Raw genomic sequence first — 27,524 nt, 5'->3', positions numbered from 1 at the left:
ACCCCGCGGGGACCTGCCTGTCCGCTCCCGCAGCCGCTGCCACCACTAGGAGCCCCGCCCGGCTCCTCAGCGCCGCCGCCCTCGGCGCGGCGCGGCCCGGCCCGGCGGCGGAATGAAGCTGACGGACAACGTGCTGCGGAGCTTCCGTGTGGCCAAGGTGTTCCGCGAGAACTCGGATAAGATCAACTGCTTCGACTTCAGCCCCAACGGCGAGACCGTCATCTCCAGCAGCGACGACGACTCTATCGTTCTCTACGACTGCCAGGAGGGCAAGTGAGTGGCGGGGGCCCGGCCTGGCCCACTCTGCCGCCGCGGGAGGGGTGCCTGGGGGAGCTCCTGGGGCGGGGCAGCGAGGGGTGCCGGTTGAGGTTGGCTGTGCCCGTTGCCGCGTTCGGGGAGAAGCAGTGGCTGGCTCCGCACCGGTGCGGCACCCCCGGCCCGTAAGCGGTACGGTGAGCGGTGCGAGTTGCAGCTTTTTTTCCGTTGATTTTTAGTGCAGGTTTCACAGTGGAACCGCAGCGACGTCTGACGCGGCGGGGCCGGAGGGGAGGGTATAAACGGTTAAATTGGGGCGCAGGGATGGGAGCAGCATGGGTTTGTCTGCGGTGTGGGTTTCTGTGCCGGTTATCTCTGATAGGCAGGGTCCAGTGGTGTGGCTGGAGCCGACGATGGTAATTTCCCAAGAGTTCACTGCCGTGAGAACCGAATAGTGGTTTAGCTGAAGGGGCTGAGTCTGGTCACGTTTCCAGGCTCAGAGAGGGGGGGTTAGAGATGGTCAGACTGACATGCTGGGCTTCTCTGGGCTGAATCCTCACTAATTAAAATTGAAGCAGTTGCTCTGAGCAGTCTACAGATGTGCTTTTTTAAATAACCTAATTAGGCTGTAAGTTCTTGGATAAATGCTTTAAGCCAAAAGGTGAAGATGGGGTGGTGTGTGTTTAGTGTAACTTTGAAAAACTCGGTGGTGTTTTACTTCAAACCTAGCTCCTAAGTGGTGTCTGGGAATGCTGCAGATAAAGGTGGTCCTTTGTGCTTTTCTCTAGTTGTTTTCATCCGTAAAGCACAGCTAAAATACCTGTGTGATTTGCATGTGTCTTCAGAGGTGGTCTTAATTTATATTTAATCCATCAAGGTGTATATTGGTTTCCCTTGCTTGAGGGCAATATGTTTCTCACTGAACAGAGTTGCCCAGTTTATCTTCTTTCATTGATTGCAAGATGTTCATCCTGTTCTGCAGATAAGCCCCCAGAAACTTGCACAGCACTTGAGGTATGCTGCTCTTGTTCAGAGGAGAAAAACATGCAAATAAAGCCACCAGTAACACTTGCAGTTGATGTCTTGGAAAGTATGTAAAAGGCATTTGTATTCTATGAGAGTTGGAGCAAACTGAGCCAAATGATGTCATTGTTCTGTTAAAATCTCGGTACAGGTATGCATTTGGCTGCTTTAAATTCTTTTAAGTTTTAATTTTCTTGTGCTGCTTGGTCAAGAGATGTAATTCTGAGGTTTTTGTTTGTTTTGTTTCAAGATTAGCTCGCATACATACAGAAAGTGAAAGAAAACCAAGCATGTGGATTGTAGGAGAGAGAATCAAGTGTATAGGGTAGTGCAGGAGTGAAAATGGCATGGGGGTGCCAGGTGGTAGATGTGTCCGTGTCACTGTATTTTTTAGTAAACCAGGTATTCCTAATCCTTCTGCTTTTTCAAGCAGGCTGAGACATCATGCTTGCTGTGTTTGAAAGATTGCATCCTGCATGCTCTCCTAATTTTGTAGACCACTTATTACATGTTATTTTGCACTTCTATTTAGTTTACTTGCTTTACACATTAAAGTTGTTTGTCTTCCCCGTGTGATAAACTCATTTGAAATGATTCAGTTTTTCTTTGTGTAAGACCAGGTAACTTTATACATATGGTGTCTGCAATGGATTGTATTCTAGATCCTAATCATATACGATAGTAGAAGGGCTGAGTGATGTTAATGCAGATGGTATTGATTGTTTTTCCTCTTTCAAACTCTTAAAGAACAGTTTGATGGGTTGAGAGGCATTTGGTGCTTTCATCCCTATCTCTGTCTAGACTTGCTGTATGCTTTGCAGGCAGAGGGTTTGCTTTAATTAAGTTAAATGGCAGAAGATCGATGGTTGATGCTGCAGTGCTACAGGGCAACAAGAGTAGTTTCATCAAGGTAACCCCTGCTGCAAGAGGCATTTCTCTAGTGGCTATAAAATTAATTTGAAAGGTTCTCACGTACTGTCAATTGACTTAGAAGTGTAGCTGTAATTTTTAGAGGACCTGCTTTTTCCCTCACCTGGAAAGTTTCAGCTGTGTGTTGTCACTGAAGATTCATGTAGAGACAAAGAATCAAATATGAGAATGAGCTTTGTAATGTGGTGGGATTTGGCAGTTCCAGGCCTATAGTTTATGATTGTGGGGTGCTGTTTTTTTTTCTTAAATCACCATTTAAAGGGCCTGAAACTCACTTTCAATGTGCAATTTGCTAATGAATACAATGGCCAGGAGGAAATAATCCTGCATGCTGGGTCTCAGTAGAAGATGCCCTGCTTCATCAAATGTTGATACTTTCCCCATGTGAAAGTGACAGGATTTCCTTGGTTGGTTTATTTTCCTGTTAATGAGCAGCTCTGCAGGTAGAATTAAAATGCAACTGTTTGGTTATGCTTTAGGTACACCCTCACCTTGTTTGCTTTGCATTACCAAAATGAGCCATACAGCTACAACAGTCATTACCAGCATGGCCAAGCCCCATCTCAATGAACTTCAGTTTCTGAAAGTGTCAGAACAGTTTAAACAGTGATGCGTAGCCAGGGGCTGACAGAACAAGGTAATCTTGAAACACAGATTCCCTTATCATGATATTCTGAGTTTAGGCAACAAGCTTGAAAAAGTAGTCCTGTTTCTTCATGAGCATACTGTAATTTTGGACCCGAGATTGCATGTCTAGTTCAAAATGTGTAAACAACTAAATTGTTATTATTTTTAACCCATTCTGCTTCACTGACTACCTCCATTGTAGGCTGTCTCTAAAGCGTAACGGAGAGGCTTACCTGGGACTGTTGTGCTCAGGAATGAACTCTGAAAGCTTTTAGAATGGAATTATGTGCTGGGATGTACAGCAGTCCTTGAGTCTGGGAGCAGGAGGCTCCTTGCTGCAAATTTCCCACCCTGGAGTGATATAATGGTGGATTGGCAAAGGCTTAGCTTGTGTTTTAGTATATTATCTATCTATATAATTATATTTAATATATTATACAAATAAAGAGGTGGTGAATCTGAACTACCCCAAGCTGTGGTGTTTACTAGACATCCCAGCGAGCCTGGTTTTGTATGATGGGTTTTTACCTGCAGTAGTAGTGATTCAAACCAAAGCACTGATAATATTACAAACCTCTCCTGTGTTTTGTTTCATCTGTATAGCATTTCTGTCTGTGATCTTAGGAAGTACTTTTTGACAATATTGTTTGGCTTCGGGTGTGCTGCCTACATTAACCTTAAACTTGGAGTTGTGTTTTGCAGTTTGCTGAAAAATATGTAACGCTTGGTTTCCTTGTTTGTGTGTTTAAGTAGTGGATTGGGAACAGGCAGGCAGTCGTGTGTGAGGTAACATGCTTCTGCTTGTATCAGCTTACATGAGAACTTCACCTTTCTTAAAACATGGAAGTTCTTTCTTTCCTCCTTTTTGGTAAATGGGCTTTTGTCCATCTGTCAGTCTTTATTTTCTGAGCTTCTCTGCTTTAAATGTCTCTCAGATAAAGAAGAGCCAGACTAGACATGAGAGTCTTGGTATGTTTTGAGGTTGGTTGGTTTTTTAATTGTTTGAGGTTTTTTCTGCAATATGGTCAACAGCATAGTTGAGGTAACTACAGAGAGCAGCATTGGGAAGTGTGTCAGGGATAATGTTACAGAACTTTAGTGTCTACATTTACATTTGATGTGTTGCTTTCAGTTTGCAGCATGTTTGCATCTCAAAATTGATTTAAGAATCTACTTAAATGGGGAAAGTCCTATTGAGATTTGGTCTGAGTGGTACAGGTGGTGTACAGAGTTTTGTTACATGTGCTATGTTGGCTTTCAGCTAAGGGAAGCTTGTCCCCAGCAAGTTTGTTTGAAGTCAGAGCACTGTGGCTTCTGCTGGTTGAGAATTAATCTTTAAGAATGAATGCCTTTTTCTGTTCTGATCTGAGAAGTCTCCAACTCATGCTCTTACTTGGGTGTGTCAGTTTGAGGCTAATGAAAACAAGAGAGAGTTGAGCATTTTAGAAATACCTTGTCTGAGGGTGTAGTCTGAAACTTTTCTCTTGGCAGCAGTCTTGGTTTAAAATGCTCCTGCTGTTTGTTTCCATTCCAATGAAGTTGTCTTTGGTTTGTGTTGGTAAAATATTCTGTGGGCTCGTGTAATAACCAGACTTACGAATTTCTGGATTAAAAATAACTCCTGGAAGAGATTGTATGTTTTCTGGTGTTGATCATTACCCAGCTTTGGAACCTCTCTGCTTACCTCAGTTAAGAAGAAAGGGGAAGGAGGCTGCTAGAGACCTTACAATGCTTAAACAGGCAGGCACCTGCTGCAAGATATTCTTATTAACCAGCTGCCTCTAAGTTTATTTGCAGTTTAGATTTCTAGTAACTGCTTACCAGACCCCCAAAATCCAGCCCTATGTTGTCTTCACTCTCACTAGAATGTCTTTAATGCTGTTGCAGAATGTTACATATCAGTTTCATGCTTTAATTAAGGTTGGATATGAGTATAATTCTCCAGCAGTCTGAGAGTCCCTGTGTTACAGTTGCTTTTATAGACTACTGGTGTATATGTATGTGTTTGTGTTAATGCTGAGAAGCCCTAGTCTGAATGAGTCCTGCTGTTCTAGGGTTTGAAGTAACACAGAACAAAAAGACAAATTATTCACATCTAAAATAAGTAGCAGATAAATGAGGGACTTGGGTGGGCAAGGGAATGATGAGACAGTGCTGCCTGACATGCTTCCTCCTTGTAATCTTTTTACAGTAGACATCATGGGAAAAAGAATTTTTGGAGGAGGCATTTTGCAGGTGTTAGAGGAAACCTCAAGCCTAGGGATAGTCTTAGAGAAAGCACAAAGGTGCTTGTTCGAAAATCAAATACAAAAGCTTTTCTTTCTTTGTATGAAAACATCTGACTACTTGAAACAGGCTTGTAATAGCTCACTGAAGGCAGGCCTTGTTAACGTGGTGAGTTTGAGCTTTTTGTTGCAGTGAGTACAATTATTTCTGCTTCCTTCTGACAGACCAAAGAGAACATTGTACAGTAAGAAGTATGGAGTGGACCTCATCAGGTACACACATGCTGCCAACACTGTTGTGTATAGCTCCAACAAAATAGATGGTAAGTGATCCACTGGAGTTGAGTCTTTTTAATCTCCTTCCGCTTAAAACTACATGCTCGGATAAATAGCTGTAAAAAGCTGGGAAAAAAACCCCAAAACAACTTATTAGTGATAAACGCGCTGTCAGAAACAGAGGAATTAATGTTCAACTGTAATGCACAGCTCTGCGATACTCCCTCGGGCATGCTGATGTGAGTTTTGTTCATTCCTGCAATAACTAAGGGATTAAACATTATTAGTGTGATATTCTGTTGTTCACTTTGCTGTTTGATACCAGTGCCATCAGCCTTACTTTCTTACATGTGAAATCAGAATCAGAATCGTTTAGGTTGGAAAAGACCCTTAAGATCATCAAGTCCAACCATAAGCCCAGTACTGCCAACTTGGAAGACACATACAATGAGGCAGAAGGGACATGTGGCAGAAGGCGGGCTACATACTGTCGCTCTGGTGCACACACAAGTCAACTGCAGAGGAAGGGAGGGCAGGAAGTTCAGGTAACTCAGCAGATCACCACCAGACCTGGAGGAAGGAGGTCACAGAGCTTTTTTGAGATTGCCTTTGCTTCTGTTAATCTTTTTTTTGCATGTAATAGAGAGAACACCCACTTTCATGCTGTTTCTACCCAGTCAGTGTCTCTGGTAGCCATGCTCTGTAAATCAGTGACATTGAAGAGCTTGTCGAGCTTGTGACAGGCTCTCTATTAGCCTATTTCTGTTTAAAATACAGATTTAAGAACTGGCACAGTTCACAATGATAGCTACATTAATTCTTCCTAAGGTTGGGGATAGCTAGTGTTCATTTCAAATTCTGAGTTTTGTTTGTTGTAATCAGTCTCTGAGAGTTTTCCAGTGAACAAATCTCTTAGCACAGCACTTTACAAATGGGTTTTAACACCATTTGTCAACTCTCAATCATTTCTGTAGTAGTGGTTTGGTTTTGGTTTTTGCTTTGCAGAGAGGGGTATTGACAGTAGAGATACTGGTGCCTTGTGGTGTGTGCTAGGTTACTTGAGGAAGTTAAAGAAATGTGAGTTGAGAGCACATGGAAGTTGAGTTAGGAAGTCAAGTGAAACTAGAACAAGCGGGACCTGAAACTAGAAGAACACGAGAGTTTCCAATGGAATTGGATTTAATGGTGTGAAAGGATTAAAAGTTTGGTAGCCTACTTACTATCTTTTTTATTAAATCATTACTTTTATGCTACGTTTCTGACTTGGCTGTAATTTACAATTAAATAACAACCATTTAGTGAAGCATTTAATGCCATTTTGAGTTCTTAATTTTTGTTTGTAAGCACTGGTAAGCCTTTCAGGAACTAAAACTTAAGAGGTTTCATCCTGCAGGGTTGCATTATGATAAATACTAAATGAGAAGAAAAGAAAAAGGTAGAATGTGAAAGTATTTGTTGCTGTTATAAACCATAAGCCTAATAAAACCAGCAGTGTGTTATGTAGGGGTCCACATACTCTGTGGTCCCTAATGCATGCAGTCTTGGGCAAGATGCGTTGTGTTCAACATGTTACAGAGTTATCGGGAGGGAAAATTAACCCAGGAGCGTGTTACAGGAGTGCTGGTGCTTGCTGCAAGCATTTTATGTGTCGGAGTTTTACTTCTGAAGATTTCCTCAAGATCTTTGAACCCCGTTCTTCTTGCCTGATTCCAGGCTGAGGTAGTAGTTTGTACAGTTTGAGGGTCTATGATACCACCCGGTACAGGAGATAACTGTACAGGCCACTGCCTTGCCTGGGACAGAGCACTGCCAACAAACAGGCTGACAAAGGATCACAGTTCCCCAGTGCTTCCTCTTTAGCAAGGAAGACGAAGTTCTGCATGGATACTCCAGGTAATGACAGTTCTTGCAGGAAAAACTAGAGATATGTTTTAACAGCAGGCTTGAAGTATGTCGGGTCTGGCCGTGATGAGATGTGATGCTGTCTTGAGGTTTTGTGATTCGGACAGTCACCTCAGGTCACTTAGAGCCTTTCAGAATGGTGTGTCACCAGCATGTTTTTCCAGTTTGATCAATCTCCTTTAGTTTTTGTCAGGTACAGGAGGGTGGTCTAGAACTGTGCTGTCAGCTTCACATGAAACCTCAGGCAAAAAAAAGCCAACAACAACTTGATCTTTTTTTCACAGAAACTAAATATGCTGAATGAGCCTTTCAGAAACTTCTGAACACAGTAACCTGTATGAGAGCGACAATCTTGCATCCCCTTGGTTCTTGTTCTTTCAAGTAAAAAGTAAAAATGTCCTTTTCCTTGAGTTTATCTGTGGAGCCTTAGCAGGGCTTGTTCCATCAGTATGAAGTCAGTGTGTAGTACAGGTACAAAATGCAGATCTCTTCCATCCAACAACTGCGTAGACCAGTGTCTTCCAGCTGGTGTGAGAAGGGATTTTGCTGGTACTGCTTTGAGGTTTAAGCTGTGCTCTTCATGTGTCATCACTCAGAGACATCTGCACATAAAGATAAAAAAGTGGCTTCTGTGCTTTAATAGTTTCCTTTCTTTTAATCTTGGATGAAGGTCTCAACAGCATCTTCTAAAATTGTGGGCTACTCTTGGTATGTTCATCTGTACTCAATAAAATTATCCCTTGAGAAAAGTGGTGCTGCTCTGATTTACTCTGTTTTTAAGACTGTTTTAAGTGGACTAAGCTTTAGATTATTCCTTTGTCCTAAAGCTTAGCGGCTCTAGGTGCCAAGAATGTGTGAAGCTGTTGATTGTCAGTCTTGACCTGGCTTCGAAGTTCATTTTTTATCTTCTCTTCACTTAAATGCACATTCACACATTACCTGTGCTTACTGTTTAGTTGGGAGACTTCTTTGCTGGATGTGTACATAGATAAGACAGCAAGATTCATGCTGTATGCAAAAAAAAATGGTGGTAGTATCAACTTCATAATTTGATACTCCCAGTTTTGTGAGAATGATGGAATAAAATGTCCTGGTACTTAAACCATTAAGATGTAATACAACTTCAGGCTGTGGGAAGTATCTTTTTCTGGTGCCTGATTTCCATTCCTGCCTTGAAAAATGAGTTGTTTTATGTCTGTTTCTAACTCGATTCTGTTTGAAAGCTTGACTTGAAATCAAATGACCAGACTTATTCACTGTGGCAAGATTACTGTGTGGGAAGCAAGTTTAATGTGTGACTGCTTTGAGATAATGTTGGATTTGTGGTGTAATGAAGCTTTTGGTTTGTTTCTGGTTTCAGATACAATCCGATACCTTTCCCTGCATGACAACAAATACATTCGCTATTTCCCAGGGCATACAAAAAGGTAAGATGTGGCTTGGAGGCAGTGCAGGAGAAGTTGAAATAGTGATTGTAATGAGCTTGAGTTACGTTACAGTTAGTTCACTCCAGTTTTTGTTTTGTGTTCATGGCAATTACAAGCTTGTACACAGCTGTTGCGTAGGTGGTGTTCTGTTTACTTCTTTTGTGTGTCTAATGCATGTGGTCTTCTGTGTTGCAGAGTTGTTGCTCTTTCAATGTCTCCAGTAGATGACACTTTTATTTCTGGATCCCTTGATAAAACTATTCGACTTTGGGATCTCCGTTCTCCAAATTGCCAGGTAGGATATCAAATTCATGTACGTAGGATGTTGCATTTTCAGTTAAAGGGTGAAAAATGGACGTGTGCTCATTATAAAACAGAAAACCTGCCAGGAATGTCTGCTGCTGGTTTAGTGTTCACACCTTCCTGGAATGCTGTGGGAGCCTGGATCAGAAATCTGCGGTTGTGTTGTGTAACATCACTCACTTTCACCTATGGCTCTGATGAAGAGGTGCTGGGAAGAGCAAGAAATAACACCCACAGTTGATCAAACAAGAGGAGAGCTGGGTGTTGTCAGGACACTACCCTGTGCAGAGTGTCCTCTCTTTGCTGGCATCTCTCCTGGGTTAGGAATGTATCTTGCCTGAGTGTTACAGCGTGTGTTTAAAATTGAAGACTTGATGCAATGAAATGTGAACAAACTGATGATCTAAGGTAACACAGCAGCCATATGGTCTACCCCTCCTTATATCACCTTTGTTCATCAGACCTGTTTGTGAGCAGATTGAACTTTCTAGCAAGGGAAAACTTTTGGGTTTATTTCCTTTTTTTGCTGGAATATTTTACATTGTCAAGTGGAAACAGGCTTGTGTGAACTGAGAGAAGTACCAGAGCTAGCAGCAAGGTCGGGAATGAAAGGCTAGGGTTAGAATCTGCCTTTTACTGATGATAAGCTGTGTGCACTGACAGCTTGGAAAGCTAACCCTATACTGGGCTGCATTGAAAGAAGAGTGACCAGCAGGTTGAAGGAGGTGATTCTACCCCTCTGCTCTGCTCTTGTGAGACCCCGCTTGGAGTATTTGGTATAGTTCTGGTGTCCACAACATAAGAAGGGCATGGAGCTGTTGGAGCAAGTCCAGAGGAGGGCCGTGAGGATGCTCAGGGACTGGAGCACCTCCTGTGTGAAGACAGGCTGAGAAAGTTGGGGCTGTTCAGCCTGGAGAAGGCTGCATGAAGACCTCAGAGCAGCCTTCCAGTATCTGAAGGGGGCTACAAGGATGCTGAAGGGAGGACTGTAGTGACAGGACAAGGGGTAACGGGTTCAGACGTAAACAGGGGAATTCAGGTTAGATGTAAGGAAGAAGTTCTTTACTGTGAGAGTGGTGAAGTACTGGAACAGGTTGACTAAAGAAGTGATAAATGCTCCATCCCTGGCAGTGCTGAAGGCCAGGTTAGACAGAGCCTTGGGTGACATAGTCTAGTGTGTGGTGTCCCTGCCCATGGCAAGGAGGTTGGAACTATATAATCTTAAGGTCCTTGCCAACCCTGGTTATTCTGTGGTTCTGTGTAGCATTGTGCTCTCATTTTCCTGTCTCACTAGGACCATTTTGCTAATGAAAGAAGGCTGTTTACTTATTCCAGGTGATGTAACTGTGAATGCAACATGAAGAAAAGGTTATATTTCTTACAAAATAGTTTTAACTGTTTTAAAACCATACCAAGGTCTTTCTGACAAGAAATGTTAATTTTGCCTTTCCCTTGGGATGAGCCTCAGTCTTTAAGTTGCTACAGATGAGACAGGGTGGTAAATTCAGAAGCAGTTCTGTAGCCTGTAGTTGTAAGAGTGGTAAAACTAGGACTTGTGACTGGAAGCTGCGTCCTGCAAAGTCTGGGAAACCGGTTTAGGAAGCGTGTCACTTGTAACTTTCAGTTTGCCCATGAGGTGGCAGCCGTACTGCCTGGAAATGTCATCGGCAATCCAGAGATACCCCACTTGCAAGGCTGGCTTACAGCTCAGGCCTCAGACATCACAGGAAAAGTGGCTGCAATTGGGAAGATAGTAGTAGTAATGTCTCCAAAGAAAAATGATATCTCAGAAATGCAGAAGCTTCTTAAATAAGATCAGATCTTTCTTTGAACTGACAATACATTTATGTGCATACAGTTACATGAAGGCATTTGGCCAATACACACAGACCTGCCAGACAGGATACAAAAATCATGTATCTTGTTGCCTTTACCAAATTTTACTCAAGTCTTTTCTACTATGTGAGTTAAGGAAAAATTGACATTAAAAATAAGCACTGATAGTAATCTGTCAATTTTAACATTGTAAGATGTGTTGGCTTCCAGCAGACTTGAATTTTCATTAAGCAGGCAGGGATAGTTAAGCAGTGGTGCTCTCTGGAGCTGTTTGTATTTCCCCTCCTTCACAACCACCATTGGTAGAGCATTGCTGTCAGTCCAGGCAGCAGTGTTTTGTGATGCTGTCTGGTGTGGTTATTGATACAGCCACATCATCCTCCCTTCTCTGGGAACCTTTTGAGTGGATGTGAGCTCAAATGAGGTCTTTATTTAGTCTAATGTAAACTTCATCATTGCAGCAAACTAGAAGCTCCATATGGTGACCTGAAGTGGTCAGACTTGCTTTTGAGAAGCTGAATTTTGAATCTTAGTGAAACCTCAGCATTTACAATTGAAATCAAGTTGTTCAACACACAGGCTGCTGTCCAGAAGGGTGACGATAGAAATGTATCAGTTTCACAAAATAATTTGGACTGCTTCTGGTTTCTAGGGTTTAATGCATCTCCAAGGGAAGCCTGTGTGTTCTTTTGACCCAGAAGGGTTGATTTTTGCTGCTGGAGTCAATTCTGAAATGGTGAAGCTTTATGACCTCCGTTCTTTTGACAAGGTGAGCTACATTAATGTCACTTCTTATGCTTTTTAGCCTCCAAGAAGTAGTCTAAACTCTGCACAGAGGCTGGATTTCTTTACTCCATCTTACTCTCTGGGATGCCTGCTTGACAGTACCTGTGTTAGACAGAAAAGGATGCATGCTGCCACCAAATCCTGAAACCCATTCTTGAGCCAGTGTTAAAGTTTACTTCTGATAACTCTTCAACCTGTTCCAGACTCCTGTTTAGGCTTGCTGTTGTTGTGATGTGGAGTTTGGTTTGTTTTCCTTGCTGCTTTTTCTGGAAGAACACTAGCAAAGATGGAGGGAGAATTGTCAGAAAGAATGGAAATTTCAAAGGAGGCTATAATTAGGTGGCAGCTGAGCTTAGTTAGTTCCATGGGTTTCAGAAAGTCAGATGACAATAACACTGGCACAGGCTCTTTCTCTAACCTCACTTAGCACCCTTGTGAGAAACCATCCTACTTTAAATTGATTTCTGCTGTTGAATGTGGTAGGGTATGGGATTGTTGGGTGATGAAGTGCCCCACTGTGGCTCTTTTTTGCTGTGGAAACTGGATTCATACTTTAAATATTACACATGCAATGACATCTTTTTGCCATGAGACATTCCTTTGGTATCTTGTCACTAAATGCTTTCTTTTGAAAAATCCAGCTGTTTCCTCAGCTGAAGGCTAAAATCAGCTTCCTAACAGCAACACGTGCAGAATCTACATCATATTTCCCATTTTTCGTTTGAAGGGGCCATTTGCTACGTTTAAGATGCAGTATGATCGAACATGTGAGTGGACAGGCCTGAAGTTTAGTAACGACGGCAAACTCATCCTCATATCAACTAATGGAGGGTTCATTCGGCTGATTGATGCCTTTAAAGGAGCTGTCCTGCATACATTTGGGGTGAGCATGCTGCCTGGGCTACCTGCTTGAAACTCAGTTTTGGAAACAGGTGCCCTTCGGTTGTGGGATGGCTGTGGACACACTCTCTACTACATCTTCTCCTGTTTTGTGCCATAGGGTTATAACAATAGTAAGGCTGTCACACTGGAGGCATCATTCACCCCAGACTCTCAATTCATCATGATAGGTAAGATAATTCCTCTTTCAGTGCTCTGAAATTAGGTGTATTACATAGGACTTAAGTTGTATGTGGGAAGCAGAATGTATTTAAATAATACAATGCCTCTGTCAACTTTCCTTGCACTGGCAGTTTTGTTTTGTTAGTTCACTCAGCATTTTCTAGGCTGAATGTAGGTGGGCCTGCAAAAATACTTTCTGGTTTTTCCTTTATGTAGGAATACTATTCCAAACAAGATAAGAAACCAACAAAGCGTTGTAGTGTGTGGAGACCTGTCATATAAATTATGGCAGTGATCCTCATCCTGTGGTTTTGGTGCACTCATGGGCTGCCTCAAAGCATATCAGGGCTGTCTGTTGTGCTCTGTCCTCCACTGCCTGATGAGCAGTGCTTGGGTGATGAGTCTCTTAGCCTGATGTGTTTGTACAGCCCTGGGGGGTAGTCCTGCCCCAGTGACATGTGGGGCAGCTGTGTTTTGTTCATGTCTGTGGAACTAGCTCTGCTTAACCCTTGCTAGAAGCAGTAGGCATCAGCCTGATGGCTCTGACTGTATGATTCCTCTGGCTCATGCCCCTTCCTCACTCCTGCAGGGAGAGGGACCCTTGAGTGAAGTGAGTGCGAAAAAGCAGTTGTCACTGCTGTAAAGCTTGATGCTGCAGGTTGGTCCCCCCAGGATAAGCACTTCAGGCACTCTGCTGCCCAGCAGGACCTGTGAACACAAATCAGGTGCATCTGTGTAGTGCTGCCCTCTCCTAGCACTTCTTGTTTGTTCTTGCTTACACGGCTGGTACATCAAGTATGTTTTAACTGTGGTAATTGGTATCTGGATCCTCATTTTTCTTGGATGAGTGATGGTCTTGGCAAAGCTCCTTTTTCTTGTTCTAGCTGAGAACTTCCTGGTTCCAGAGAAGGGTTGGGTTCTTTGTTGGGTCTGTCTCTGGAGAGCACTTTATTGCACATATTTACCTTCCTGTTGTGCCCTTCCAAATGAAAACTGTAGTGGAAGAAGTTCCAGAACACTTATTTCTGTTCAGTTTTTACATGTGGTTAAGTTATAACTTGTGTTTTTTTTAATTTTTCCTTCCTGGAGGGCTGTAACTACAGAAGCAGAAGAAAATTCCTTGCCTTTTTTTATTAGGAATCTTATTTAAAACGAGGCTAGAGCAGAATTGAATTATAAATATGGTATGTGCCCAGCCTCAGAGTTTGCAAAATGCCATTTTAAAGGAAAAAAACCTGTCCTGTTGTAGCAATGTGGAGAGTTGACATGTCCAGTGAAGCTTCTGGTATTTGGTCTAATGTATTGCAGTGAGGTTACCCTCAACAGTAAAGCCTTTGATTTGATTTTGTGCTTACCAAGTGCAGTATTATCTCCTCCTGTCTGAACTGGGAACTTGTGTGAACCAGGACTCTCACATCAGCTTTTGGCCTCTTGCACACTGATGCACATTGGCAAGGGTCTTTCCTCCTCAGCTGAGTGCTGTCAGCTCTCCTTGTCCTCTGGGTGACTGTAGCTGTAAACCCCTTCACCAGAAGAGCATTGCACTGGGATGTGTAGTTGAGTGTCTGCAGTGTAAATACATAAACTGCCATTTGGATAAAGGTGTGTAAACTTGAGATGCTTTGTAAATGCCCTAGTGATAATTTTTAAGCTTAAACTATGAGGATGAGGCATGCTTGTTCCTGCAGTTCTCTGACAGAAAAGAACATAATGTTCTTCAGTTTCACTGCTGGCCTCTCCCATGTATCTTCAATATCTTATTTTCCACTCCTGCCTGCAGGTTCAGAGGATGGGAAGATTCATGTTTGGAATGGGGAAAGTGGAATGAAGGTGGCTGTGCTGGATGGGAAACACACAGGCCCTATAACCTGTCTGCAGTTCAATCCAAAATTCATGACTTTTGCTAGTGCATGTTCCAATATGGTAAGGAAAGTGTTTTAAATTGCTTCTAACTGGGTGAGGTGCTGACCGTTTTTAGAAATGGATCTCATAAGTCCCAGTGCCACTGATGGGTATTTCCTTGGGCTTTGGTGAGAGCCAGGCCCCTGTTCTCTGGCTTAATTGCACCTCACCTGGCAAGTAGATACATGGGGCAGCAGACCTGGCAAGCCAGTGTTTGAACATACACATGAAAGCAGAACAGCGAGTGAATGCACATGCAGAAGTATGAGTTCTTTAGGTTACTGCATATGGCTGGTGTTTTCAGTTTGTGTAATACTGGCTTGCTCTGGAGAGCATGCAGAGCAAACCAAGGATTGTACCCTTCAGCTGCTGGGAGAGTAGTGCTGCCTCTTTGGTAGTCTCTCCTTGTATGCTTATAGAAGGTAGCAGAGATCAGCTCCTGCAGTGTGTTGCAGGAAAGATCTGTTTTCTGTAAGATGTTCTTTCTTCCCTTTTCCCTAGGCCTTCTGGTTGCCAACTATCGACGACTAATTCCTCCACTGAAGCTGCTGGCAGATGACTCCCATACTGCTAACAGCAGCACATTATTGCAAGCATAGTATTGGAATTGCCTGAGTCTCCTAGACTGCATTCCTGTTCCCGAGTATGTTTCCATATGTCTTACCTTTATTTGCCGCGTTCCTTTGGAAGGACTCCTCCACTCAGCCTCCTAGCATGTTCAGAAGCAGCATGCTACACAACCTTACTTTCTAGTCTGTCCCCAGCAGGCTTCAGCTGAAGTTGGAACTGACACAGTATTATTTCTAAGAGCAATGAAGTCTGTTTTATTTACAAAATGTTTGTGGCATTTTTTTAAGCTGTAATTGTGTGTTTTCCTTCTGTAAGTGCACAAGGCTGTTGATGTTCCAAGGTGGAACGTGCAGTTCCTTCCCGTAAGTGCAGGTTTTTAACATCTGGGATCCCTGGTTTCACTGCAGCCCACAGATGGGAAGTCACTTCTGTGCCAAATGCGAACACTGACAGTTTTCAACTTACACAGCAGATACTGGATTCTCTTGCAGTGGAACATGCACCAGAAGAGCAGGTGACTGTAAATATACATGGTACAACCTGTCATCCTTTCATTTGGCGATTTAGTGTACAACAAACCATACAGGTTTTGTCCACTGCCAGAGCTTGCCAAAGCCTCTTTGCTGTTTGTTGTGCCAGCATCCCAGAGGGCACAGACAGTACTGAGGAGGTCCGGCTGGTATCCCAAGCAATAAAGGAGCCTGTCAGCAGGAAGGTGGAGAAACCAAACCGAGACTGAAAGCACAGCCTGTGTCTGTGCATCTTCCTTATGTATCATCTTGCCTGATCTCATTTGTAAATACCTGGGGGAGGGGAGGGCAGTGGGAATGGGCCATATTTTTTTACTTTTAGATATTAAAGAAAGTGATGTGGGCCAGTATTGTGGGGTGCTTAGGCTGTTGACCTCCACCAGTGCAGTTTTCCCCTCCTGGTTTGTAAATAAGCCCCATTAAATTTTTCCCACACCTGGCATAGACCTGCATCCCATTTATAAAACTGACAAACAGTTCATGCATTTTATCGCAGGTCCTGCAGGTTTGGGGTGATAGCTCTGAAAGAGCAATGCTTCCTTGGTAGAACTGAGTTTTACAACTTTTATGTGTGACTGTGCTGACTCTGCTTTGCTGCAGCCCTACTCCGAGGAATACCCCTGTACGGAGCTGGAAGAGATGTCTTCCTCTGCTCCAGAGGGGCCTGTGTGTGAGTTGCATGGAAAGGTTGGCAAGCTGGTCTTCATACCTGGTTCCAGTTTATTCTTCCTGCAGTGCTGTAGTGATAAATGCATCCGTCAGCAGGCTGGGAAAGGCTGAGTATAAATGTGGTATTCATTGTGTTCTTGCCTTTCCAAATAGACTTGGGTTTATGTGCTGTGCTACAGCTTGGAGAGTTGATTCTTTCCCTCACCCTGTCATGTGTGCTTTCCACATTCCTACATGTAATATGCTGGTAAGGTGACAGGCAGAGGAATGGGCATGTTCTCCCTGCTCTCAAGTGCCAGTCCATACAGGGGGGTCACGCTCAAGCATTTTACCTTGGGTCGTTTATCTGGATGTTTCCTATTGCAGCCAAGTTCATCTCAGCTGATGGGCCCTGTATATAATTGGAGCATGTCTCCCTGGAAAAGTCAATCGGGAGGAGGAGCTGCTTCTGTTTTACTTTTTCTCTGCAGTCCTTGTCAGTGGGAATGTGCTGCGCTAAGAGCTGGGGATGGGGAGTGAGCATTTCTCCACTGCTGGTTCCTTTAAAGCAGCAGCAGGTGCTCAGCTCCAGCATTTGCCTGTGGCAGTGGGCAGGAGGACTGGCACTGGGCACTCCCATAAACCTCGTGTTTGGATCACTCCTGTGGTTGAAGCTCCTCTGTAGGCTCTGTGGCTTGCCTCTGCTGATGCTGCCACAGGAGAGCCATTCCAGATGGCACAGTTCTGCAGTGTGAATTTGCTGTCCTCCAGACTGAAGGAGGAAAGGGAACAGTGGACTGCTCTTTTCCATTGTGCCAAAACAGGCCTGCTGTTGGAGATGCAGATGAGATTCATGCTGTCCCACTGTCACCTATAAATGCCCAGCAGGAAGGGAGATGGTTATCTCTGTCCTCCAGTTGACTGCTTTCTCCAGCTGCCTCTTCCACTCAGTATTGTTGCATTTCAGGCTGCTTGGTGCTATTTTACCTTTGTTGGTGTTTCTGAAAGCAGCCGTATTTTGCAGTGGTTTGTATCATTACAGGTGTTTGGGGTTTGTATTCTTGTCCTGGGTTTAGCAGCAGCAGTCGTTTTTTCTCCTCTTGAGGTTTCCTTGGCCTATGCTGAAGGTTTTAAGAGTTAAACTTTCAGTAGCAAATCATCTTTCAGGGTTTTACCAAGTCTGTTGCTTGAGGAAGTGAGCAGACAGGGAAGAATTTGAAGTCTTATTCTGAAAATGCTCTTTGCTGATGTGGTTTGAGCACTTGTCTAAAGACTGTGTTTCAGCTCTCTTCTACTTGCCATGGTATAAACCATTGTGCGTTGCAGCATGAAATCTTACAGAAAGGAGGAACAAAGGACTGATCTGGGAGGACACGTACATTAAGAACATCAGTGCTTTTGGGAGCGAAGATAAATGTACAGGTTTGTGTACAACATGGCACTAACACCTAGTTCAAAATCAAAGCCTTCCCAGGGCTGATTGCTGCCCGCAGAGGCATCTTGCTTGGCTGATGTAGCACCCGTTTTCCACCTGCTTTAAAATGTGCCAAGTATTGTCAGGGAACTGGAGTATCACGTGTTGCTAGATTAGATGGGAAAGGTGAATAAAGCTTTTAGCTTCCATGTGCTTCTCTAAAGACCTTTCTTCAGAACAAGGTGGAATTGTGACTGAAGAGACCACCTCTAAATAAGTAGTGGTGGTGGCTGAGCCGCATCTGCATGGGCTGCAGGAGATCTTGGCTGTAATTCTCTTCTCACAAGTTAATCTTTAAGAGATCTCTCTTTAATTGATGCTCCCATATCCTCAGTTCATGTCCCAGCCCCTGTGCTTGGGGGGGCACAGCAACAACTGAGTGAACAAATTTGGAAGCAGCAGTGTTATCTTTTCCAATGCCTCTTGACTACCTTTGCACTTTAAGAGACTTCACCTTGGGTTTGGGTCAGGGGTGAGGATTCTGGTGAGCCTTTTGGAAATTGGTCTCTTTGGTCATGAGCTGGTTATGGGGAGTTTGACTCCTGGGTGGTATCTGCCACATGGGTGTAAATACATAAAGTCAAATTCTGCTTTGTCACAAAATACTACATATGTGGAGAATTCAGTGTTGTGGCTGTTAATAAATATTTTGTAGAGATACCCCTCGAGTGCTGTAAATTCTGCATTTGTTCTGTGTGATACAGCTTGCTGGTTTCCTAGAGGGGGTTTAAAGGCTCCTTCATTTTGGAATGTATGAAATTCTCTAGTGGAACTTGTGAGCTATTCCAACATAAATTGTCCACTTAAAGAGGTTTCTCTTGCCTAGAAATGTGCCAGGATAGGGAAGACAGCTACTTGCTAAGTACCCCTAGGTAGAGGGGTGTTCACAGAAGCTTGTGGTCTGGAGGGAAGAGCTGAGCCCTTTCTCAGCAGGAAGGTGGGGAAATAGCTGCTTGTTTTGGAGTAACAGGAGACCTGGATCACTAAAGTCAATGTGTGTGTGTGTATATAATTACAGCAGCTGCTAAGGGGATTGGGATCCAGCACCAAGATAACATGGGTAAAACCCTGTGCATTGTTTCCAGGTTAAACTTCCAGGGGGAAAAGCAAAACTGGAGAGAAATGGGTTTTGTTCTATCCCTTACTTGAACCACAAGGAGGCAGCTGAAAGGCCTCTTCATTCCTGGGTCCAGGCTTCCCACTGCAGGAAATCATCTCCTGACACTGTCCTTGGGGTAGTCCTGCTGAGGGAACACTTCTAGTGACCAACTGGGTTTTGGCAGAGACAAATCCAGAAAAGGCAGAAACTCCCTGCAGTTTTCTAAGGCTGTTTTTCTCCCTCAGGAATGTGTAAAACCTCGGATAGGTTTTACTCCTGTCAGATGCATGGAGGGGGGGAGGGAGGGAAGGAAGTATTTTTATTTGGACTTTTCATCCTTGTGCAACTGAAGCATGAGCTGGGGTTTGTCTGCTTCACCAGGGAATCTTGCAACTTGTGTAGTGAATGATGAAACCCAAAGTGAGGGCTTGGGGAGATGGAAAGCTTGTCCAGACCTGAATTTGCCTGGCTAATGAATGGGCTGAAGAGGAGATCCTTGGAGTTCAAGGCACAACTCTGGCATGTCTCCTGCTCTAATGAGTGCAAGATGCAGCACTGCGAACAGATTTAAACAAACCGGTTTTATTGTACTCCAAACCCTTCTACTACATCAGCTGATGAACTTAAACCACTTTGGTTCTCATTGGAGCTCCTGCTACAAAACCAGCTTTGCTGTCAGAAAAGACCTGAACGAACAGAGAAAGTGAAAGCAAGCATTGTGGACCACGAGTTGTTAGAAACGTGTACATTGCATTATGTACCCATATACTTAACTGCTCTTAAATAACAGTAAGGCACGTATCTTTACACAGGAGGCTCCTGTATGGCAGTGTCTGGCTTCATCTGTTAACATGCTGTGTTTCAAGGTAGTACTGCCTACAGGTGGCAGGTTTCCCAAGAGGTCTGGGCTCTGCCTCAGCATTGGCATTACATAGCAGCTCCTGGGTTTTCAGCACATCTTGAGTTACAGCAAACAGATACGATGCCGGTGCATCCAGTTTTACACACTGTAGTTCAAGTCTGATTAAAAGGCAGCTCTGGAGACTGGATCTCAGCTGATCTTCAGTATTGAGAAGGGTCACCAGAGATTCAAGTCTCACTGTACTGCAAAGGTGGTGGAAGTACCATTCAGTTTGTGTGGCCCCCCTTGCAATTTCTCCTTAGCCTAACAATGAGAAAGGAGTAAGGGGAATGCTTTGTTGCAGAATGTTCCTCTCTTAAACGTTCGTAAGGAGCTAATGTTCTTGTTGATCTTCTGCTAAGCCCTGCTGTGCATTTTCAGGTTCCACTGCAGATGGTTTCACTGGAAGAGAGTGTACAAGCACAGCAGAAATCCCTCAGTGCTGGTTGATGCTGAACAGTACCACAGCAGGGGACACAGAGAACCCGTGCCTCATGCAAAGAAGCAGTCAGTTCTCATCCCGGTTGTGCAGTGGGATGACAAACACAGAGATGTCATCATAGGATGCCTCGTGGTTGTCATCCAGCATCCACTGGTGGCCTCTCTTCTTCCCCCTTGCTCTGCATACCAAACACTTGGCCACTTTGGAAAATCTGTAGGTGGAAAAAATGCAACGTTTTGGTTAACACATCACTATTCCCTTCAGAACATCATTGAGATGTGGCTTTGTTGTAAAAATAGAAGGGTTGTTTTAAGACACCAGCTTTATCTTTGTTTCTTTAGGATGGGGAAAGATTAGGATGCAGTTTCCAGAGTCACAGAAAAGACTGCTTGGTGGTGCTGGAGCTGACCTAGAACCAGAGTGATCTCGGCATGGTTTTGGTTTGACCAGGGTCTTTGGAAGAGAAAACAATGGCAAAGCTGCCATTACCTGTGAGGATCTGTCCTGTTTTCTTCAAGGAAGCTCCTGACCATATGAGCTACCTCTTTGTTGCACAGAACATCCCAAAGACCATCAGTTGCCATGATGAGGACATCGTCTTCCTTAATGTCGTGCAGAGCAAAGTCGAATACTTTCACCTGGAAAGCACAGGAGTACATCAGTGACAGTTCTTTCAATGTACCAGAGTGGTAGGAGATGACTTTTCCCAGAGGTGACAAAGTGGGAACAGAGTGCTTTGACTCTTTTACATCCCCTTGCTGCTATGCTTCTAGATTCTTCTGTCTGAAGGATTTTCTGGCAGCGTGCTGAGAGGTGGATGGGGGATGGAAAAAGGACACGGCTAAAACCTGCCAGGTCTGTAAAAGGTGGGTGCTACAGAGGATGAGCAACATGTTTAATTCCATGCTGCAGTTCCCATTTCCTGTGACTGACCTTCGGGATGCAGGAGAGGAAAGGTTTGACTTCAATGTTGGTGTCGATGACTTCGAGCTGGTGATCCCCCAGACCTCGAGACACAGCCAGAGTCCCCAGCAAGCGAGCCTGGCCCAAACAGAGCAAAACAGCATTGAAACATAAGAACATGGCACCTTTAAAGGCTGACATGTGGCTGGTCCTGACTGATCTGTGTGTTGCCTTTAGGACCTTTCTCCAAGCATCACCCAGAACAGCCCCATGAGACATCAGAGATGGAGGAGTGATGAGAAGCGATGACCATCACAGTGTGAGTGTGGAGACAGCCTGCATGTGGGTGGTTCCTGATGGCCAGAGGGGTGCTCTGGAGTTACATGTACTCTGAGTAATGCTACAGACCTCAGGAAGCTTGTGGTGGCATCTTGCTCTTGATTTGGGGTGGTGAGGAAGAAAACTGAGGGGGGGTCCTTTTCTCCTTGCAAAGGTAGCATGTGGGTTGTAGTGCTGGGGTAGGTGACAGGGCTTTCTGCTCTACCCCAGACACCGGATGTGTGCAGTCCTTGCTTCTCCCTGTCTTCTCCTTCCTTCTACAGGCTCCTTTTCTCAGCCTTTCCTTGAGGAAATGGGTTTGTGGGAAAGGTGCTAGTTAGAGCTGGAGGAGACAGCCCAAAGTCATATACTGCAATAAGTTCTAATCTGAAATGAGTTCTTGTGTGCAAGGGGAGATGAGGAAAGGGCAGCCTCCCTCAAGGCTGGCTTCTCTGCTAGCAAGTACTCTGCTGTCAGGGGGCTCTGGTTTACACTTACAGGCAGCATGGTTCTAGCAAGGAGAGCTGCTGTATTGGGGCTGCAGAGTGCACCATGCTGGAGAGCCCCAGGATGTGACAGTGAGTGACAGGGACACTGAGGACCGCAGCAGACTTGCCTCTGCCTTCCCAGTACATAAAGCATTAAGCTACCTGTTTCCCATGACCATGGACAAGAGGATACTTGAGGTCAGCTTTCTCCACTGTCTTGTATCCCCTAGAACAGAGAAGTCACTATTCATTTGGGATTTCTCTGACTCGATGGTACAAGCCAGCCCGAGCTGTGATTCAACCCTTGCACTGCCCCCATGCACAGGCAGCTGAGTGACTTGCTGAAGCAGATTAAGTGAAGAGGAGGACCCTTTGCTGAATACCCAGCTGTTTTTCCCTCTCCCTTTCCTCCCCAGCTAGTACCTGCACCAGGCTAGGACTCCCTGCACCAGCCCCACATTGTGTGATCCCAGAAGGATCATCTTGGCTGTCCCCTGACTGCTCTGCTTTGCTTTACCTGGCACAGCTTCGCACTACCAAGCCTGCTGCTCTCACCAGTGGGGCATGGCCCTTTTCCCTTCACCTCCCCATCACTGTGAGCAGGTGAAGCTGCCCTGTGCTGCGGCCTCAGGCAGAAAGGACTCACCAGCCCTCCATGAAGTAATCCCGGTACAGGACTTTCTGCCCCACGTCGTCTCCCTTCAACCTCCGTGGAAACTCGAAGCGCGTGAACTCCCCACCCAGAAGCTTAGGGAAGAGAAAAGCCTGGAGGAGGGAAAGAAGATGTGAGGATGAACAGGTTCTGCTTCAGCACAGCGGTGCTTTGGGACTGGCACTCCCAGCAGCAGAAGAGAACTGGGAAAGCACATTCCAAAGAGGACATGAGCATCTCCCATCCTGAAGGCTGTCGGTTGGATCTCGTCCCCAGTGACAAATGACATTCTGGCCACACACACTGGCCTTTGAGGAAAGGTGGAGGTCCTCCTTGCTACAAGCCCCCAGTGGGAAACTCGCATGCGTGGAGGGAGTCACTCACCAAGTGCTGGATTCGCTGCCTCTCAGTCTCAGGTGTGAACTCGCAGCTCATGGGCACTATGTTGTCCTTCAGAACAAGAACCGCCCTACGAGAGGGAAGAGGCAAAGAGCTGAACTGTGTCTGTCCTTGCAGCCTTCCTTTTACTGTAGCTAACCCCAGTGTTAGCCAGATGTGGGCTGAGGGTAACCAGCAGCAGAACAATGCCAGAGAATAACTCTGCACATTCATAAATGTTGATGTGTTTTAATTCCACTGCAATTGCACTGGTTTGACAATGACAGAGCTCACTGCTATAAGAATCGTGGGCTATGGCCCAGTGAGGAAGCTCTTGAGGATCCCTTCAGTAAGCTGAGCTTACTGCTGCACCACACCCCACTGCCCCATGGCTAATGGGCAGCATTAGTCCCCTGAATCTGAAAACCCTTCCAGGAGGCATCAAGAGCACCCATCCTTCCAACAGGCCCTGGGGCAGGCAGGAGGGAATGGATGGGTTGCACATTTACCTTCCCTAGGACTAAATAAGCGTCATAGTTTAACCCAGTGTGTTAGGTACACACCACACTGCTGCTCGCTCTGACACTGGGTCATGTGTGCTCCCCCAGCCTGCTCACTGGTGGGGTGGGGTGAGAAACTGGGAAGTCCTTGACTTAGTGTAAGCACTGCTCAGCAACAACTAAACCATTGTGTGTTATCAACATTACTGTCACGCTAAATCCAAGACACAGCATTGTGCCAGCTACTAGGAAACAACTCTATCCCAGCTGAAACCAGAACAAGATGCTGGAAACTGCTTACCTCCCGTTTCTCATCCCCCAGCAACTTCCCTCTTTTATGATGGCTCACCTGCTGTCCCCAGCGTTGGCCACATACAGCTTTCCTTGGAAATAAAGGGCAGCCAGAGCAGTGCAGCCTCCGGTCTGGTTCGTAGCTTCCATCTCCTGGCCTATGACTTCATCCTGTCGGTTTGAACAAGGTTGGAAAGTGAATCAGTGGAGCTGCTGCGTTCTGCAGCTGCCTCATGCCTCCCAGCAGAAATCCAGAAGTAAAACTGACTGCAGATGGGCTGTGGGGAACCGTGCAAGCAAGATGAAGGACAATGGTGCCTTGGTACAGCTAACAAAGCTCTTACTACTGGACTAAGGACCACTTTAGGAGCGTGATGGGGAAATCTCACACTTGTATGTGCTGTACCAGTGTGACATTAGCCATGGTCTAGCCTTAAAGAAATGCATCCCCATGGTGCAGGTTAGCGGGGATGCTGTAGCTTTGGGTTAGCACAGAGAGAGATGGGTCAGCATTGGTGATGTGCAGTAGATCTGAGGCAGACCTTGGGCAGCTGACCCAGTGTGATCTCAGGATGCTTAAAGATCTGGCTCAATGTTCCTGCCTGCTCCATGAGCTGCAGACCTTACCCACCCCAGGCAGTGGGGAGGGAGGGACAGACTGCCTGCCTAGGGCAGCGGGACCAGTGCCCTGCACTCATGGGGTACTCACGCACTCCTGGAAGGCGTTCTCCAGGGCTCCCACCACCAGGTCTTGTGCATGGATGTGCTTTTCCTCCACAAACTGGGGGTCACTGTCACAAACACATCGCCCGCTGAGATGCAAGGGGGGCTGGGCCTCTGTGATGCCTCCCACAACCTCCTCCAGCTTCTGTTTGATGCAGTAGTGCAAATAGTTGGAGGCGATGATGGCAGCTTCTGGGCCACCGTGGCCATCAAACAGTGCCCAGTAGTAACCAGTCAGAAACTGCGGGGAGGAAGAGGGATAAGACAGTAAACAGGGGCTGGAGATGGTACAGATGGCAGGCTTGCAGCCAGGAAATCACTGCATGTGTTTTGCCCAGCTTTCCCAGCCCAGCTACCCTTCCCTGCCAACAGTTATCTCCTGCACCGCTCAAACTCATGTGATGCCAGGTTCATCATCTGCGCTCTAGTGGCTGCATTCACAGCCACCCACCCTTGTGCTCTGTTCCTCTGTGGTGTAGGGGCATGTTACAAGAGGCAAGGCAGAGTCAGTCCTAGGTAAGTGCATCCTGTGGCTCATGCTGCTGTCCCTGAGTGCTGACAATGCGCACTGGCCCTTGAAAGCAGAGACACAGACAGTACAGAAAAGGCGAGGGCACCAAGTAAAGGGCTTGAAAGACCTCAAACGCACGGGCCTGCCTGAGGGCTATACCTGCGTGGAGCACAGGATCAGCCATTCCTCGTCCTCCTCCAGGCCCGGCTCCCTCCTCCGGATGCTGATCTGGCAGCAGGCTGCCTGGTCCTCATTGAACTCCGACTTCTCAGCATTGATAACCCTGGGGGTGCAAGCGCTCCAGGTGAGGTGTGCGGACACCTCCCCTGCTCCCAGCCACAGCAAACACCCGCACCCGGCCCCTCCCAGCCCCGTGCTCCTGTTCCAAAGGCAAGGATCGCTTTGCTGGGGACCTATATAAAAAGTCCTGGATGTGGGGGGAAGGCTCGGCCTCAGACACAGGGACCAGTGCATGGTTATGGAGCGCCCTGGCCTTCGGAAGCCCTTGCCAGCAGCCCACACTGTGCTGTCTCCTTGATGACACAGTGAACTGCAGAACCACCACTGTTTTCTCTTCCAGCCTTATTAATGTTTATCCCTGGTTGGGACTTTGCTCTCCTTGCACAGGTCCTGTCTCCAACCTACGCCATCCCCTAGTGACGTGCGTGGCCAGCTCCTGAATGGAGTTCTGTCTGATCCATCTGATCCTCCTCATTCCTCTGTTTTAAAGGCGCTTTGTGAGGAGCAAGGGGACAGACACCAGGTCCTGCTGACCTCCAAACACACCTCCTGCCCCAAACATCCCCCATGCGAGGGAGAGCTGCCTGCCCAGCACAGCACCCTCATGGGAGAGCCAGCTCCCTGCAGCCAGGCAGCGCGGGGGACGGGCCACACAACAGCGTTAAAGTTACGGTGCGAACAGCACCGCATGAGGGGGTGAGGTACTGGAACTGCGCTGCTCCTGCTCTCGGGGCTGCCCCCGCCGCCAGCCCCGGCACGGAGGGAGGAACGGGCAGGGGAAAGCGCGCAGAGCATCGCACCTGCAGCGCGCTGTGCCCGGGGGAGGCAGCGGCCCCACTCCTGCGGGCAGGGGAAGGAGAAGCCCCCGTGCTCGGGCTGGGGCAGATGCGGCGTGCGACCACCCCCCATGGCACCTCCCAGGGCTCCCCATGACTCATCCGTACACCCCGCAAGGGCCCCCTCACCCCACGCAGACCCTGGGCATCCTCCCCAAACGCTGTGAGGCCCCCTAACCCCTCGCCCCCCAACCCGGACATTCCCAGGCGCCCCCTTCCCGAGGCGGCCTCGCTGCCGGCCCGCACTCACTCGGCGTAGCCCGTCCCCCAGGGCAGGGGCCGCTCGGGCCCGGTGCCCCGCACGACCCGCCCGTCCCGCGGGCTCTCCTCGGTGCCACCACGCAGGAACTTGGGCCGGCGGTAGCTGAGGGCGGCGGGCGGAGGGCCCGGCCCAGTTCCCGGTGTTCCTCCGGGCTGCTCCGCGGGGCCGCCCCGCCGCAGCCGCCGCAGCCACTCCGCGGCCATGGCGAGGCCCGCCCCGGCCTCCAGTGGTGCCGCTGAGCTCCGCCAGGGGGCGCCGCAGTGCGGACCCGGCTTCTCCCCGGCGCGGCGGCTGCGGCTCCTCCTCCCCGGGGCGGTGCAGGCGGCGCGGCGCGGGCGGCGGCTCCAGGCTCCGGAAGCGGCCGTGGTGCCCGCGGAGCCGTTTCCTGCCCGGGACGCGGCGGAGCCGGAGCGGAGCGGAGCCGAACGGAGCCGAGCGGAGCCGAGCCATGACTCACCAGACCGGCATCCACGGTAGGCGGCGGCCGCCGAGCTGCTGGGTCCCCACGCTTCTTCCCTCGGGGTGGGCTCGGACCGCGCTCCACGAGCTGGGCTGCTCCTCCGCACGCCCATCGGGAGGCACCTTGAGCATCCCCCGGCCCGGTGCGGCCCGGTGCGGCGGGCGGTGTCGCGGTACCGATGATGGGGGCGATCGGATGAACCTTCGCGAAGGAGCCGGCAGGTTTCCCTGCAAGTAGCCGGAGGGTGGGGGAGGTATAGAGCCAGGCTTAGAGCGGTTGGGTGCTGGTAGAAAGGAGGTGCTGTCTTGGAGAGGCTCTCCTCACGCTTTGTCTGGGCTGATGCTCGGTAACACCGCTGGTACAGGCGCCTTCTGCTGCGGCAGCATCTTAACCCCCGCAGAGCTGCTTCGCCGCAGCCCCCGGCCACGTCTGCCCGCCATGGGGTGATGCTCGGCCGCGGCCCTGAGCCTGCTCCCGGCGGGGATGCAGAGAGAGCCTCGGGGGATTCCTGCCTGGCTGCGCCGTGGTGCCTGGGGGAAGCCCCGCTCCCTCTGCTCGCTCCCCGCGGGACCGGCCAGCACCCCGAAACGACAGCTTTGGCGCTTATGGGTGCGTTTGGTGTGTGACTGTGCCCGTGCCCGCACGGTGTTCCCCTCCCGCTCCCCGCGGCCAACTCCATTAACAGCGGTAATCAGGAGTAGAGGTGCTGCATAATTTATGTAACCGAATCAATATGCGAGCAGG

General features: G+C 47.3%; 3 protein-coding genes across 4 annotated transcripts in view; 2 read left to right on the top strand and 1 right to left on the bottom strand.

Annotated features, from left to right (window-relative positions):
* On the top strand, positions 1-18,434 carry WDR82 (WD repeat domain 82). 2 transcript variants are annotated; one of them, XM_061347035.1, is made up of 10 exons: positions 1-273; positions 5,286-5,383; positions 8,599-8,665; positions 8,861-8,960; positions 11,457-11,573; positions 12,318-12,473; positions 12,591-12,660; positions 14,433-14,575; positions 15,056-17,365; positions 17,430-18,434. In XM_061347035.1, exons 1-9 carry the CDS (start codon positions 113-115, stop codon positions 15,083-15,085), a joined length of 942 nt encoding a protein of 313 aa, XP_061203019.1. In that variant the 5' UTR covers positions 1-112; the 3' UTR covers positions 15,086-17,365; positions 17,430-18,434. The 2 variants fall into 2 exon arrangements, with proteins under 2 accessions (XP_061203019.1, XP_061203018.1); XM_061347034.1 differs by having other exon boundaries at positions 15,056-17,372; positions 17,438-18,434.
* A 1,517-nt stretch (positions 18,435-19,951) lies between these two features.
* Positions 19,952-26,658, bottom strand: PPM1M (protein phosphatase, Mg2+/Mn2+ dependent 1M). Its single transcript, XM_061347022.1, has 10 exons — positions 26,309-26,658; positions 25,142-25,265; positions 24,458-24,712; positions 23,807-23,919; positions 22,964-23,048; positions 22,574-22,692; positions 22,090-22,153; positions 21,152-21,259; positions 20,708-20,856; positions 19,952-20,429 (listed from the first exon to the last, which is right to left on the bottom strand). The coding sequence occupies exons 1-10, from the start codon at positions 26,521-26,523 to the stop codon at positions 20,285-20,287; spliced, it is 1,377 nt and encodes a 458-aa protein (XP_061203006.1). The 5' UTR covers positions 26,524-26,658; the 3' UTR covers positions 19,952-20,284.
* The window catches only part of TWF2 (twinfilin actin binding protein 2), a 21,422-nt gene continuing 20,546 nt past the window's right edge, over positions 26,649-27,524 (top strand). Inside the window, 1 exon segment of the mRNA XM_061347026.1 lies at positions 26,649-26,793. Within this exon segment, the coding sequence (XP_061203010.1) occupies positions 26,769-26,793 (25 nt within the window). The 5' untranslated portion in view covers positions 26,649-26,768.

The sequence above is a fragment of the Neopsephotus bourkii genome, unplaced genomic scaffold (genome assembly GCF_033783945.1).
Source record: "Neopsephotus bourkii isolate Nb327-2 ecotype Australia unplaced genomic scaffold, CSIRO-AGI_Nbou_v1 NB_284, whole genome shotgun sequence".
NCBI lineage: Eukaryota > Metazoa > Chordata > Aves > Psittaciformes > Psittacidae > Neopsephotus > Neopsephotus bourkii.
This window is presented reverse-complemented; position numbering and strand designations above follow the sequence as displayed.